We start from the raw sequence: 15045 nt of genomic DNA, 5'->3' as shown, positions 1-15045 counted from the left end.
TTAAACAGTATCCTGATATTTCCTTGATAAATGGAAACCAAACTGATCCCAAAGAGTATATAATGTGAAAAGACTTCATGTGCGACCATCTTGTGTTATTCTCCATCATTCTGTACCTGATTTTGTACTTTTGTTGTCTGCTAATGAAGGTCCACCTGGCCCAGAGGGTCTCCGTGGGCCCGGAGGAAGCGGTGGTGTGAAGGGAGAGAAGGGTATTGCCGGTGCTCCTGGCCAACCAGGCTTCCCCGGACAGAAGGGAGATTTTGGTACTCCTGGATTCCCTGTAAGATCATTTTGTTAAATTAGCTAAATTCGGTCTCTTGAACTTGAAGGAAGTTAAAGAATCTGTAAGAGATAAAATGTGATCCTGAGCCTGAGATGTCTCTTTCTTACCAGGGTTCACCCGGTCTTCCTGGGGGTACTGGTGTGAAGGGAGATATCGGTCTGCCTGGTGTTCCTGGATTCCCTGGTCAGTCCACGATACTGTAACAGTATCTTCTCATTGTTCCCTCTATACAGAAATGTATTTTATGTTATGCTTCCATGTTAAGCAAAGCTAAATTAATTGCTTCATTTTTATTTTTGCCAGGACCAAAGGGAGATCCAGGACTTGCTGGTGCTACTGGTCTTCGCGGTGATCCTGGAGATGTCGGAGCCACAGGTGCGTGAACACATTTACCTTTTTGTTGAATTCAATACAAACTTGAGATTTTCCTTTAGACTAATTCAAACGGATTATTTTTTACCTCTAGGACCTCCTGGTGACCCTGGTGTACCTCCGGCACCCATTGTGGTGAAGGGAGAGCGAGGACCACCTGGTCCTCAAGGCCAGCCTGGTGGTCGAGGAGGTCCTGGTGCTCCTGGACGTGATGGACTTCCAGGTGGGTAATTGTGGACTCTCGACATGATGAAGGTCACAAGACAGTTGCATAAGAATTTGTGGGCAAGCTTGTCTTTTTCTCCTCTGCTCACTTTTTTAATGGGTATTGTGAATATCAAAGAACAATTAAGACCATCATCGCTGTGACGTATTAGCGCTGTTAGCGCCGTTAGCCAAACACACTGCTGGACTCTGCTGCCCACTGGCTGCTAATGCTAACTGGCAAAGATTTGTTGTTCACAATGTAGCATTATCAGGGAAAAAAATTGTGTGCATCCCGCATCGATAATGAGTTAATCTAACAAAACTTTGGTCATCTAACAAAGAGGACTCTTGTTTTTCACTGCTCTCAGGTCAGTCTGGTGAGCCTGGAGATTCTGGTTTGGAGGGTCCTCCTGGCTTCAGCGGTCCACCGGGCAGGAAGGGAGACAGCGGACCGGCCGGTCAACCTGGTGAGTGGAAAACAAACATAAGCAATGTGGTGTTGTGGTTTAAAATTCCCTATTTTGCTTAAAGTTGGCTAAAGAATTAGTAAAACTAGAAACATAATAGCCTCCCATTTCTAAAATGTCCCTTTCCCCTGATCGTAGGTCAAGCTGGCTACCCTGGTCCCCCTGGTTCAGATGGTCCACAAGGTCTTCCTGGTCCTCCAGGATCAGTGTCTGCGGCTCATGGCTTCCTCATCACCCGCCACAGCCAGGGTCAGGATGTTCCCTTCTGTCCTGAGGGAACCAACCTCATCTATGACGGTTACTCCCTGCTATACGTGCAGGGTAACGAGAGAGCACACGGACAGGATCTTGGTATGTAAACAGGAAGCTGCTTCAAATCTAAAAGGTTTTTGCTACAATCCCATTGTATCAAAGTCACTTCATATATTTGATCGTCTTCTTCCTCTGTCCTCTGCTCCAGGCTCTGCCGGCAGCTGTCTGCGCAGGTTCAGCACCATGCCCTTCATGTTCTGCAACATCAACAACGTCTGCAACTTCGCCTCCCGCAACGACTACTCCTACTGGCTGTCCACGCCGGAGCCCATGCCCATGTCCATGGCCCCCATCACTGGAGAGGGCATCAAGCCTTACATCAGCAGGTAGGGATGGAGAGAAGGAAGAAGAAGAAACAGGTTGGATGAGGTTGGATGCAAGTTGTTTAATTATATTTCTGTGTGTGTGTCTAGGTGTTCAGTATGTGAAGCTCCAGCCATGGTGATAGCAGTCCACAGTCAGACAATCCAGATTCCCTCTTGCCCTGCGAGATGGGACCCTCTGTGGATTGGATATTCCTTCATGATGGTAACACAAAACACCTACACCCACCAATATTTGTCCTCAGCACCCTCTCTAACTTACCCTTCAGCATACGGCACATTTCATCTATGCACTGCAGTACATAACCAGCGTTCCCTGTCATCCACAGCACACTAGCGCAGGAGCAGAGGGCTCCGGTCAGGCCCTGGCCTCCCCCGGCTCCTGCCTGGAGGAGTTTCGCAGCGCTCCCTTCATAGAGTGCCACGGCAGAGGGACGTGCAACTACTACGGCAACTCCTACAGCTTCTGGCTGGCAACTGTAGAAACCACAGAGATGTTCAGGTATGGATACACAACTCAGCAGGATGGTCTAGTTATTAGAGGTCACTCTTCTGTGACAAGAAGAAGCCCCAACTCAAAGAGAGGTTTTTTACCGTATGTGGCACCTACGCGTAATTCAAGACAACTTGACACATTGATCAATTTTGTCTTCAGTTGCCCTATATAGCAATTTGTGGTGGTCAATTATGCTAATGATGAAATCTCACTAATGTAAACATACTAATCCACAAGCGGGATTTGGGATTTACTGTATGTGTGTGTGATTAAGTGGTAAATAACTTGGAGCAAAGGAGCGAGACATTAAGGATAACAGACATTGTTTTTTAAATAGTGGAACCGTACTACGAGTCCAAAGGATTCACATGATTTGATACATCTCAAAATAATATGCTTATTTATATCGTATTTCCTCAAATAAAAACTGGTAGTCAAATAAAAGCTGGGTCTCAAATAATGGCCAGGGAAAAAACAAGAGAGGATAAACTCCTGGTGGGTGTCAAATCATGTGAATGCAAGTTGAGCATAATGTATAATAAAAAATTCAACAATATAATCATGCTTTAGTGTGCTAATGTAACTGTCTTACACACATTTCAGTCACTGGGGGTGTATATGTGTTAATGTCTTGGCCTAACTGCATTTTACAGTTACATACAAGTACACAACACGTTCTTGCAAATGTTTCACAATAAAAATCTGTAAATTTTACATCCATCCATCTACCCTTAGCGTTGTCCCTAGCATAACCACCCTTTACCTTTTTGCACCTTACAGGAAGCCCCAGTCAGAGACTCTCAAGGCGGGTAACCTACGGACGCGCGTCAGCCGTTGCGTGGTCTGCATGAAGAGTACGTAACGGCACACGGCGGGGGACGCCTGATCGATTACAAGAGATGATTGGATGACGGGGGACAAGTAGGGGGGTGGTGGTCACAGCGACGGATAGGCCGTCATCGTGGTGACAAAGTGGAATTCCTATGGTGCATTGTCTTCCGGAAAAAAAAAAAAAAAAACTACAACTAAAACAATGGTGCTACTGTGCAACACAGCTTATAAAAAAAAAGAAAAGAAAAAACTGACGAAAATAAATCTTACATTTAGTCTTTGTTTTTCTTAAGAAGTACCTCAAAATGACAGCAGAAAAAAAAATCCACTAAATGGTGCCATGATGGATGTGTGACAACAAAAGTGCATTTTTCATTTCTTTGCCCTTCTTTCCCAAAAAGGATCAGTTTCCTTTCTCTTTTTTTTAAAAAAAGAAAATCACTTTTTGACGTTGTTGCAACAAAAATGTGATCCTGTACATCCATTTGTAGACAGAAGTGCTCCTTTTTTTATTTTATTTTTTTGTTTTTTTTTTGTTTTCGGCCTTATTGATGAGGAGTGGATGGTCTCGGCACTTTGACTTCGGAACATCCAAGATGAGAGATGCACTGACGATGAGCTTTCCTTAGTGAGACTGACTGCCTTTTTTATTACTAGCTCTTCATTCACACGCTCTTCCTCTCTCTCTCTCTCACTCTCCGTCATTTTTCTGTCGTTTAACGTTACATTTGGTGGTACTAACCCTGCTGTAGCCCGCCTTCTAACCGTCAGCCTACACCTTCTTTCTCTTACTTTTTTTTTTTGTAAGTAATTAAATGTGTATATTGTGTAAAACACCTTTTGTTTTTAGTGTATTAGGTCCTGAATCTGTACCAGTTCTTTGTTATAAGACAATTTTCCAGGTTCTTTTTAGCTCACACACTCGCGCTTTCACACACAAACACACCCACGCACACACACACGTACATTCACTTCACTGCTCACTGACACACTCAGATATTGTACAAAGTAAGGCTTTTATGAATGAAACAGTATTTTATATATAATAAATATATATTTGAAAAAAGAGGATAAAAGGTATATAAACTTTATTCGGCTGTGGGGAGATTGTTCGCTGTTTTCAAACACAAAGGTCAGGCATTTCACCGATAAAATAAAGCTAACTACTGAGCAAAGACAGAGCCATTTTCCCTCAAACATAACAGTCTTGTATGATATTAACGACGCCAATCGCTTAAATCTTTTGTACTCAATTTGTAGAATTAATAAATGTTGAACTGAAATAAAGGGGATTTGCTTTTAGGTAGTCTAATGATTGGGAAATGTTCCAGATATTGTGCAAAAAAAAAAAAAAAAAAAAGGATTTGAATTAAATCTTTGGCTCCTTGATTAGAAAACCGTGAATTTTGTTTTGTGTTTTGTAACATTTCCAGGTGCTGGGCTTTGCTGTAAAAAGAGGGCCTGAGGTTTTGAGGGGCTCATTTTGCACCCCGAAAAACCTTTAAATCCACTTTCGCTGGCTTGAATTTGTATCCAAAATTGGTTTAAAGTGTTCACACTCGAGCCTGTTGAAACACAGGTGGAGATCAGGTGCGACAGTGACGCCTGATGTGACGCTTCTCTCACATCTGGTGTTCGCACTCCTGATGTACTGTAAGTCTACAAGAGCTGTTCTAGGGGGGGAGAAATGTTTTCCTGTGATTTTATTGTTATTTTTATTTTTTCAAAACTGCTTTTATGAATTCTAATTTTGTCAACCTGGGGTGCGATTAAAAAAAATGTGTATTTGTTTTTTTTTTTTCTTTTGTTTTTTTTTTTTTTGTTTATTTTTCATGTTATGTTATCCAGAAGTTGTTATAAACTTTTAAGACTGAAATAAATACTATGTCCAAAGTGCTGTCTTTTGAAAATGAATCACGATCACCAAGAGAGAGCAGTCGAATCTCTTACAGTGGAATATAAGCATAACTTACATTTCGAGGATTTCTTTTAAGGTTTTTATTTTTATTATAGTCACTATGGATATTTTGCAGAAAATTTCTGAAACTAGCAGTGACAGTTTTTACTACAAGTGCTAATATCTGCTCTCACAACCAAGCCGACTTAATTTTTAATGTTATTTTTAGAATTTCTTTCATTATCAAGCATATAGCTGAGCAATATATCAACATTATGTCATTATCAGTGTGGTTTGGCTTAAAGTGACGACATTACTTCTGTAACCTTAGTTACAAATGTACCAGCGTTATGCGTGAAACTTCAGTTACATGATGTAAATGAACTACATTGGTTAGTTAAAATAACTCACCGTTGACTGTTACTCTCACGCGGGGCACCAATAGTAGTTTTCTGGATGTCCTGTGGTTGTTTGACCTAACCTCTTCACTTGGCAGACTTGTAACTTGTCACTCTTCACCTGACTTTCTCCTTTTGCTGTTGTAATACTTGCAGCTACCATGAGAGGTCGCTTTAGAGTCGAGAATTTAGAGTCGTAGTAAGCTGCTTTCACATTCAACCTAGTTTTTCTGATGAGGACGAGCTGTCTTACAACTAAGCTAACTTAATTTTTTATGTTATTTTCACATTTTTTATAACCTATCCAACGTAGGGCTAGGCAATGTATTCATATTATATCATCATCACGATATGAGATTATATATCGTAGATTTGGGATATCGGTACAAGGCAAGTTTATTTGTATAGCACAATTCAGACACGAGGCAACTCAAAGTGCTTTACATGGGCATAAAAGTTACATTAAAAGAAATTAAAAATTGCATTTAAAATACATTAAAAACAAGTAGGAAGACATCAAGAAACAAAACATTAAAACAAGTTAAGAAATAGGAAAGTGGGCTAAAATAGAATAGGTTTAAAAGAGACAAGAACAGAAAATAAAAGTCACAGTGCAGTTCAAATAAAAGAAATCCAGGAATGTGAGAGGGCCGTCTATGACCAAAACGACACAAAGAAGTCAAAGAAGTCAGTAAAGTTACAGTCATGTCGCCTGTGTTGTTCTCCATTGTGCTTGTCGCCCAGTTGCAGCAGTTATGAAGCGCATTTAAGGAGATTTCAAAATATCGCAATAATATTTTATGTCCATATCAGAAGTTTTACACTTGTCATGCTTCACAGCAAAACAGTGTTGCATCATTCTCCTAAACGACCTCCAGAAGTGTTTTGTGGACGACGAAATGTCACCCGACTTTTCATCCACTTGCATGTTGGTGAGTGGATAATGACTGAATTTTCATTTTTGGGTGAACTTATCCTTTAATAAAATGTATATTAGTATGGAACAGGTCTTTGGATCATCTTTGCAAGGTAAGTTTTATCTTTTGTTTTGTGAGGGGAAACAAAAACTCCATGTTGTAAACTGGAGCAACATAAACCCTGACTTGCTGAAACCGCTTCCTGGAGTTATGAAACCCAGAGAAGCCCTCCCTCCACTTCCTGTTTTGAAACAGAGCCAGACCCGTTCAAAGTCCCGCCCCCTCCATAGATCTACAGTGTACAGTTAACATACTGTTAAGTGCCTGAGCAGACAGTCCCCATTCAATGTAGATCACCAAGAGCACATTCAGGAAATGAAGTCAGTTTTGTTTTGGAGTGGAGGGAGGTGTTTGACTTTCTGAGAGTGAAAGGGCTCAACAAGGCTGTGAACAACACTGTTCAATCGGTTCTGATCTGCTAAAGGATCCGGTGACTGTTCCCTGTGGTCACAGCTGCTGCAGGAGCTGTGTTAAAAGCTTCTGTGAAGAAGAGAAACCCACCGCTGCCCTCAGTGCAGAGAGGTCTTCATACCAAGGCGTGTCCTGTTGGAAAACGCCATGGAAGAGGATTTACAGGAAGGACTTCAAGGTGCTTCAGGACCTCCAGATGTGTCAGATAAGCCACAGGAAAGTCTTCATGAGGACGAGAAAGAAGAGCCCAAGACCAGAGCCGAATTCTTACAATACTCATGTGAAATAATCCTGGATCCAGACACAGCTAACCCACGTCTGTTACTATCTGAGGGGAACAGAAAAGCAACAAAAGTGGACGAAGACGTGGACTATCCGATTCACCCGGACAGATTCGTGGACGCAGCTCAAGTCATGAGTAAAGAGAGTCTGACCGTGCGTCACTACTTCGAGGTGGAGAGGAGCCGGGGGCCTATTTCTGTCGGCGTCTCGTACAAGGACATCAGCAGAACTGGAACTGAAGCTACGTTTGGATTCAACGAGAAGTCTTGGGCATTGGACTGTTTGGACGCTCGTTTTATGGTCAGGCACGTGTACATCACAGCCGCCAAGCCCCACCCCGTGTCCTCCAGGGTCGGAGTGTACCTGGATCACAGGGCGGGAACTCTGTCCTTCTACAACGTCTCTGAGACCGTGACCCTCCTCCACACGGTCCGGACCACGTTCACCGAGCCCCTCTATGTTGGACTCTGGGTTCACGGTCATCGAGCTGCTGCCTTGATGTGCTACGAGCATCAAGATGAATGAGTGCGAGAGCCACCTGGGTGCCCACCTCTTTTAAGCCTTCACAAAAAGGGCGTCGTCACACCCTGATTGGTCGGGAGGGGAACGCCCCAAGCTGCTTCCACTCCTCCATCAGGAGTCAGTCTCTTCACCTGCACACAGGTGATCTGAATCCTCTGCAATCAGTCTGGAGGGAGTTTGAAAATCAGCCCAAAACAAAGAAAGACAGCAAGTCTTAACCAATGGGACTGCTACAACTTTAGTATTTCCATTCTCTGCTACTTTATACTTCCATTAAACTACATTTTGGAGGCAAATGTAGTACTTCTTACTCCACTACATTTATTTGATAACTTTAGTTACTAGTTACTTTACAGGTGTCATGTCAAGATGTAAAATAAAATACAGGGGAAGTGTTTTGTAATCATCTCAGCTACACAAAGACGGATGTAACTAAGTACATTTACTCATTATTTTATTTATCGACATGATAAAATAAAACTTATTCTGTACATTTAACATCAGATACTTTCAGACTTTTACTCGAGTATTATTCATATGACTGACTTTCATTTTTACCAAAGTACAAACTGCAGGATTTGCTTATAGAGTCACATTATTCAACATTAAAGAAATAAATCACAAGCCGGTCAGTCCTTGATATTAGATGTTTTTAGTTTAACTCATTTTCTCAAACACTGATCTCGAGTCCCAGTTTATTTAAAGAGGCTCCAGAGGGCGCTTGAAACAGTCACGACCAGCAGATGGCAGCGTTACACTACAGAGTTTGACACACACACACACACACACACACACACACACACACACACACACACACACACACACACACTCTCCAACAAAAGAAAACAGACTGTCTGATGACAAGTCGATACAAAGAATATAACCTGAAGACTCAAACAACATGAAAAACATGAAATGATCCAGTTCATGATGGATTCTTCACACATTACATGATTTTGCATTAATTGACAGTTTATTGGTCAGATTATGAAAGAGTAACTAAATAAGAAAACGTAAAAAATATCTAAATACATAAACTACACAAATATTTAAGCATATATATGGTTATTGTTCAAACATTTTCTGCTGTCTCAACTCAAATTGCAGAGTATTTCCATCTCTGCTACTTAAGAGACTTTAGAGAGGCAGATAACTTAAGTTACTTAACAGATTATACGATGCATCAGAGCCAAAGTAGTGCTTTTTTAAATAAATGTATTTTATCAGTAATCTGATTGATAAAAACAAAATAAAACAGATTCTGATAATCAGAAAAATGCTGAAATTTCATCCGATATCTGTGTCGTCTGATAATCAGTCGACCCGTAGTACACAGTAAATACATACACAAATACATGTAGAAGTTACTTTTACGTACTTTTAATACCTACTTAGTACATTTAATATCAGACACTTCAATTCAAGTACTCTTTGTTAAGATATCTTTACTTTTACTCAAGTATGACTTCTGGGTACTTTTTACTTCTACATGCAGGGGTGTCCCCTGAAAGTTGGGGGTCGGGGGGGCAGCCACGGCCACCCCGATACAACCGCTGGCGACCCCACTGGACCGCTGGCTACATGAAGACAAACATTAAAAGGATGGAAATAATAATAATTTTAGCGAAAATGTTGAAGAATCAGAAACGATTGGAATATGACTGGAAAACAGAACAAAAAGAAGGAAATATAAAATATGAAACCAGCAGACGTCATCGTAAAAAAATAGGATAATAGCAACATAATCCATCTTATTGTGTAACAGTTCCTCATTCAGGCTTGACAAACGTGTCTCTCATAAACCCAGTGCTGATAATCTTATTTTACCTTCGACCTAATCCACGCCTGGTCGACACTCTGATTTATAAAATGGTAAAAAAAAAAAATGTGCGTCAGGAATAAAGACGTATTCAAAAACACACGCACAAACAAAGGGAGAAACATAAAATAACTAGAGTTATTAAATCAAGAGAGCCAGAGATAAAGTAAAAAACTGTCAGACTGTTCTTTCCCTTTTCTTCTCTGTTAGCTGCAGCTATTGTTTTGCTTCGCTAAGCCATTTGAGGCTACAGGCTTTCTTGACTAATCTACTTCCTGATTCGTTTTGGCTGAGCTATAGAGACAAGAGAGGATCGGAGGTGAGGTGGTCTGTGTGTGTCTGTGTGTGTGTGTGTGTGTGTGTGTGTGTGTGTGTTGTCTCGGCCCTCTAAGCTGTTTGGAGCTACGACTGCCTGCTGGCTTCTGGAAAGACACGCTGATCTTTTGTCTGAGCGCGTTTCCCTCCGTGGCTTCCGTTCGACGCACAAAAGGTAAGTTTGGGACGCGCGACAACAAAACACAAAGCGCAGCATCACACGGCTGGCGGCGGCGGCGGCGGCTGGGAGGTCCCCCCCCCACCCCCCGGTGTTGTTGAGAGCCCATCCCATTACCAAAAAACAGATTAGGTGTTCCCTGCACTCAAAGGCCGAGGTGTCCTGCCAAAGTGTCCTTAAGCAAAGAATCCCCTGCTCAATCAGGATAAGTCTCTCAGGATAAGACCATGAGCTAAAAGTGCATGTATATTTACACTTAAATGTCAGTGCGGATGAGCGTAATGCTCACATTTCACATTCGTACACCTCAGACAATGAACCGCACTGTGCAAGTGACTGAATACCCGTCCAGGAGTGATGTTGTCTAACAGACGTGAGCACCGACAAGCTAAAATGTTCAATAAAAACGTCTTTGATCGATATTCCAGCGAAGTAGCTGAGATTTAAATGCAGCTAATTAGGTAGAAAAACTTGAGAAATCAAATTAAATGCAAGAAAATCTCATCTAACATCAGGGTTTAAGGTTTAATATGTAATTTGTCCATTACACCGTTTTACCTTGTTACCCTTGTGTCTGATCAATACCCCCAGATTCCTTTTAAAATGCTACAAATATGGTAAACAGTAACCAGTATGGGGGACTAATTTGTCGCACATGGAGAAACTCACCAGACTCCCTTTAAAAATTGCTCAATTTTGTGAGATGTTGAGTCAGGAGAAACTTTATAAACTTTGTGAAACGCTGTCTCTGACAGATTCTTAATCATTTGGGCCTTCTTGTAAATCCGGCATTTGTTATACATGAATTTATTTCCTAAAACACAATATGTTGACCACATTAATGGTCCCATTCAGAGAAAAACAGATAAATCAGGGTATATATGACATGTCCAGTACAGTAGTAGATACGTAAACAGACAAACTACTGAGTGTTAGTCGAGCAGAACCCTGAAAGTGGGACATGTAAGTTCAATGTCAGCCATTACTGTGTGGGCACTTTTGCTTCCAGTACATATCCAGTCATAAGACGTCCACAGCACCTGCTCTCGAGGATACCTGAAAAGCCCTACCTTTCTTGCTTGCTACCTAAATAGGAAACTCCTCCTGACGATGGACTCTATTTCCTGAAGACGGATGCTGTTGTTGAGCGTCAACGAGGTCACCCCCCCCCCCCTGCAGGGTGAGATGCGGTCAGGTGACACTCCTCACGCATCCTCTCTCATTAGAGGAAACCATCTGTGTCGTGTGAAGGGTTAGCGAGCGGATTCCAGGGATTTTGCATACACTCGATGATGAAGATGCTAATAGCCGCACTGTAATAGTTGAAGAGCCGCGTACATCAGATCCGCGCGGTGGACTCCAAGCCTTGGCCCGCGTCGTGCACATAAACACGTATGCGCATACTGGGTGTTGTTTTGAAACTCTAGCACCAGTCTACGTCCCCAGTGGGCCCACTGGTTCGTCCATCAGTAATGAAACCCTAGCGGGTCACATGCTGGCGTTGAAATGCCCCCTGCCTGGTGCACTGGAATGGCCCTCATCACACACACACACACACACTCACACAAACACTGGTACACATCATCATATCTGCCTCCAGGCGCTCACTGTGGAAGTCTGTCAGTCAGCGGCGAGGCGGTAGACGCTCTCCCCCGGGCGACTAGAGGGGTTCGCTTGGTAAAAACCGTTTCAGGGCTACGTTTGCAGGATTAGAGGTCAGTTTCAGTTCCATCAACTCCTGAACCTTTCTCCTGCACACGCTGAATGTTATGAATGAGAATATGTCAGCCTGGTATAATTAGGTGATGTAACTCACCCTCTCGTGGCCATATTGGGGGACCTGAGCTGTGAGCTACCGATGAAGACACTGAGGTCACGTCTTCAGTATGTTTCCTGGGCTTTTGGTTGGTTTTTATCGACCTTACATGCGGTTTAACTTCTGAAAATAAAAGTTACACATCCCTAAGGTAGAAGAAGAGGAAAGGTAAGCTGGGACTTACTTTAAACAATTAAATATAAAAGTGTAAAACTTCAAATACTGTCTGGCTTTTTATTCTATACATACACACAAAAATGTTGACTTTTATTGCCCACATGTATCCAGTGCACAGATGAAGCCTAGTTTTCTTGTATTTGGACGACCAAAGTCTAACTAGGCCTACTCGAGTCTTGCAGCTGGCAAGCTAACCGCTAACACGCTATCAAACCAGGAACTCTATTTGAGCGTCTGTTTTCTAGGCCTCATTTTAATTTATAAAAGTCTTTCATGAGGGGAAAAAGACCTGAGCTAACAGGCTTGCTGTCAGTGAGCTAGCTAGCTAGCCCTTTGATGGCATATGACGCCAAAGATTTCTCAAAAGTCCAGCTGTGAAGTTGCTAGATAGGAGCTAATGCTATTATTAGCCTATTTAGCACCACTTACATTATTGGCGAGGTAATGAAGCAGGGTCCTTTCTTCATTTTCACTTGTAACAAGGTATTTTTACAAAGTATTAAGTAAAATTCACGTCCTCCACCACCGTCTGCATTAACTCATCAAAAATATTTCCCCCATTAGCTGCTAATTAGCCCATGTCGACTAGCTAAGTAGCTAACTCGGTCTGTCTGCATGCTGCTAGTTTAATATCCCACAATCCTGACAAATATTTGAGGTCCAGTGTAACATCTGTTGCATCTCTTATCTCAGCGCTGTGGCTTCTAGGTTTACTCTGCAGCTGAGTTTCTGCAAAGTGCGTCACCTAAACCGAAAATGTAAATTTATGAGAATGGCAGGATATCTTGGAAACACTCGTGCTGACGTATTTTAGAGGTCCAGATGTCGTCAGAGGAGTTTTCTCAACAGCTATCTCGGTGCAGTCAGAGGGCAGACAGAGTCATATATTATAAAGGGCTCTCAAAGCAAAGAAATGATTTATTTTTCCTGAAATACGAGTCTGATAACGTGCAGAAGTGGGGCACTGAGTAAGACCCTTGAGTTTGACCACTATATGAACTTTCTGTTTGAAGAAAGAAACCCTGGTTTGGCGGTCGGTCTTTAAATAACACCAGAACAACACATTTATTGAAATACAAGTTAAAAACCAGGCTGCCTGTGGTGGATCAAGACTCTCCTCTCAGCTGACCGCCACTCATGACCAGAGTGATCTTTGGATTGTTTTGACAGTTTGGACTTCGGTCACCTGGGCTGGATAAACATCGTCTGTCATCGGCCTGAAAAAAACACTCGTCTGCAGAAAAAGGCTTCAGGAATGAGGAAATGAGACAGCCACCTTTTAACAGGTATCAAAGGTTCACAACAACCCCAGTAAAACACTTTGAATGATTATCAGTGCAGGCGAGGAAAACACGTCTGCTGTCACGTGTTCACGCCGTTCATTCATAATGCACTCAGGAACAGTTTGACATCGAGTCCGTTCCTCCACGTTAACATCTAATTACATTAAACAATATAATTAATAATGTGATGTCTGCAATAGAGGCCGTTTCTTCCAATAATTTGCTTTTATAACTTAATGTGAACGTGGACTCGTTACAGCTGTCGCAAACGCCGGAAATTAAATTTGTTTTTGCTTTTGTGGCGCAAAGCGAACAAGCAGTTAGACAGGAAGCAACAATCCACCTTCTTACACGACTGTGTGTGCAGATTAAACGACAACATGTGTTAATAAGTCGGCTTCAGAAGGGTGTGAGAGAGCTAGGCTAACGTTTCCCTCCATTCCCAGCCTTTGTGCTAAGCTAATCGCCTCAAAGCGCTTCCCAAAAATGTCAAACTTTTACTTTAAAGTTACTGCGAGCATGAGAACAGGCTAAACGTTGCAGGTAAGTGTTGTAGTTACCGACATGCTAACGTTACGTAACACGTTAGCTCGCTGATGTCCACAGTTTCTGTGTATTTACTCGAGTATTGTACTTACGAACAATTTTGAGGTACATGTGTGTAACTTTCTGCTGTTGGAGGCAAATATTGTACTTTTTACTCACTCAGTAAATTAACTCGTAACTGAAGTTGAGATTTATAAAAAAAACAGCACAATTACTAATCCAATGATCTACCAGGCTTATAGTCAGTTGCTAGTAATATACAGTACACACATACTGTAAATATATATATAAATGTAATGTACTTTTACTTATACTTCTGATATCAAGTACATTAAATATCAGATAGTTACGTACCACGAGCACGGTACGGTTGTTTTTCACTTTTACCAAACTAATATTTTAACACGATATCTTTAATTTTACAAAAATCTGACTTTGGGCTACTTTAATCAACGCTGCCTGCTCTCCATGTAGAATGAAATACATTATTTAGAAAAGATATCGTCTTTGCAACCTGCATTTGTCATCACATCATGATTTAAAAGCTCATGAACTTCCCAACGTGGGAAATGGGAGCATCCGAGGAGCATTTGCTGCCGTATGCAGGATAAAAACCTTTTGTTTTAATTAACAACATGGCATTTTATCTGCTCATCCACAATCAGAGCAAAGTTTATGTTCCTGGCCAGGTGTCTCTCCAATTTTTATCCATACAACACATTTGTTTCCGGTGAGTGATGAGTCTCTGGGGCACAAAATGGCCTGAAAGAGGCACAAGAGGGAAACTCTGGCTTCACCAGTTATTAAAGACATGAGGGTTTATCATGCGGACAAATACCTAAAGCAAATTTTCGAACATGTTTACTGACGTCACTGCAGATAATCAGTGTTGTGTTGTAAGGATTTTATCACTCAGTTATCAGGAACATTTCCTAACCTGCAGAAGACTCACACGTTTCTTCAGTCTGACTTACAACATTATATAAAAAACATGTTTTCAGATGATAGGAGGAATCTTTTTCCAGCCGCTGAGGTAAACAACCTGTTTTTCGCTTTCGATCAAAGCGCGTCTTTGTGGAAACATCTCAAACAGTCGCTGTGTCAGAACACACTCGCCTGAGAAGTCGGTC

At 41.8% G+C, this 15045-nt stretch overlaps 1 protein-coding gene across 1 annotated transcript in view; it reads left to right on the top strand.

Moving 5' to 3' along the window:
* Positions 1–4370, top strand: part of col4a5 (collagen, type IV, alpha 5 (Alport syndrome)) — a 44126-nt gene extending 39756 nt beyond the window's left edge. The window contains exons 40-49 of the mRNA XM_084344352.1: positions 150–283; positions 397–469; positions 590–661; positions 753–881; positions 1234–1332; positions 1471–1683; positions 1793–1970; positions 2058–2172; positions 2297–2469; positions 3244–4370. Coding sequence (XP_084200478.1) covers positions 150–283; positions 397–469; positions 590–661; positions 753–881; positions 1234–1332; positions 1471–1683; positions 1793–1970; positions 2058–2172; positions 2297–2469; positions 3244–3325 — 1268 coding nt within the window. The 3' untranslated portion in view covers positions 3326–4370. The remainder of the gene's footprint in view (positions 1–149; positions 284–396; positions 470–589; positions 662–752; positions 882–1233; positions 1333–1470; positions 1684–1792; positions 1971–2057; positions 2173–2296; positions 2470–3243) is intronic.
* Positions 4371–15045: the final 10675 nt, after the last annotated feature.

Source organism: Pagrus pagrus (assembly GCF_965226575.1).
Source record: "Pagrus pagrus genome assembly, chromosome: 22".
NCBI lineage: Eukaryota > Metazoa > Chordata > Actinopteri > Spariformes > Sparidae > Pagrus > Pagrus pagrus.
The sequence above is the reverse complement of the archived record's forward strand: the minus strand, read 5'-3'. Positions and strand labels throughout refer to the sequence as shown.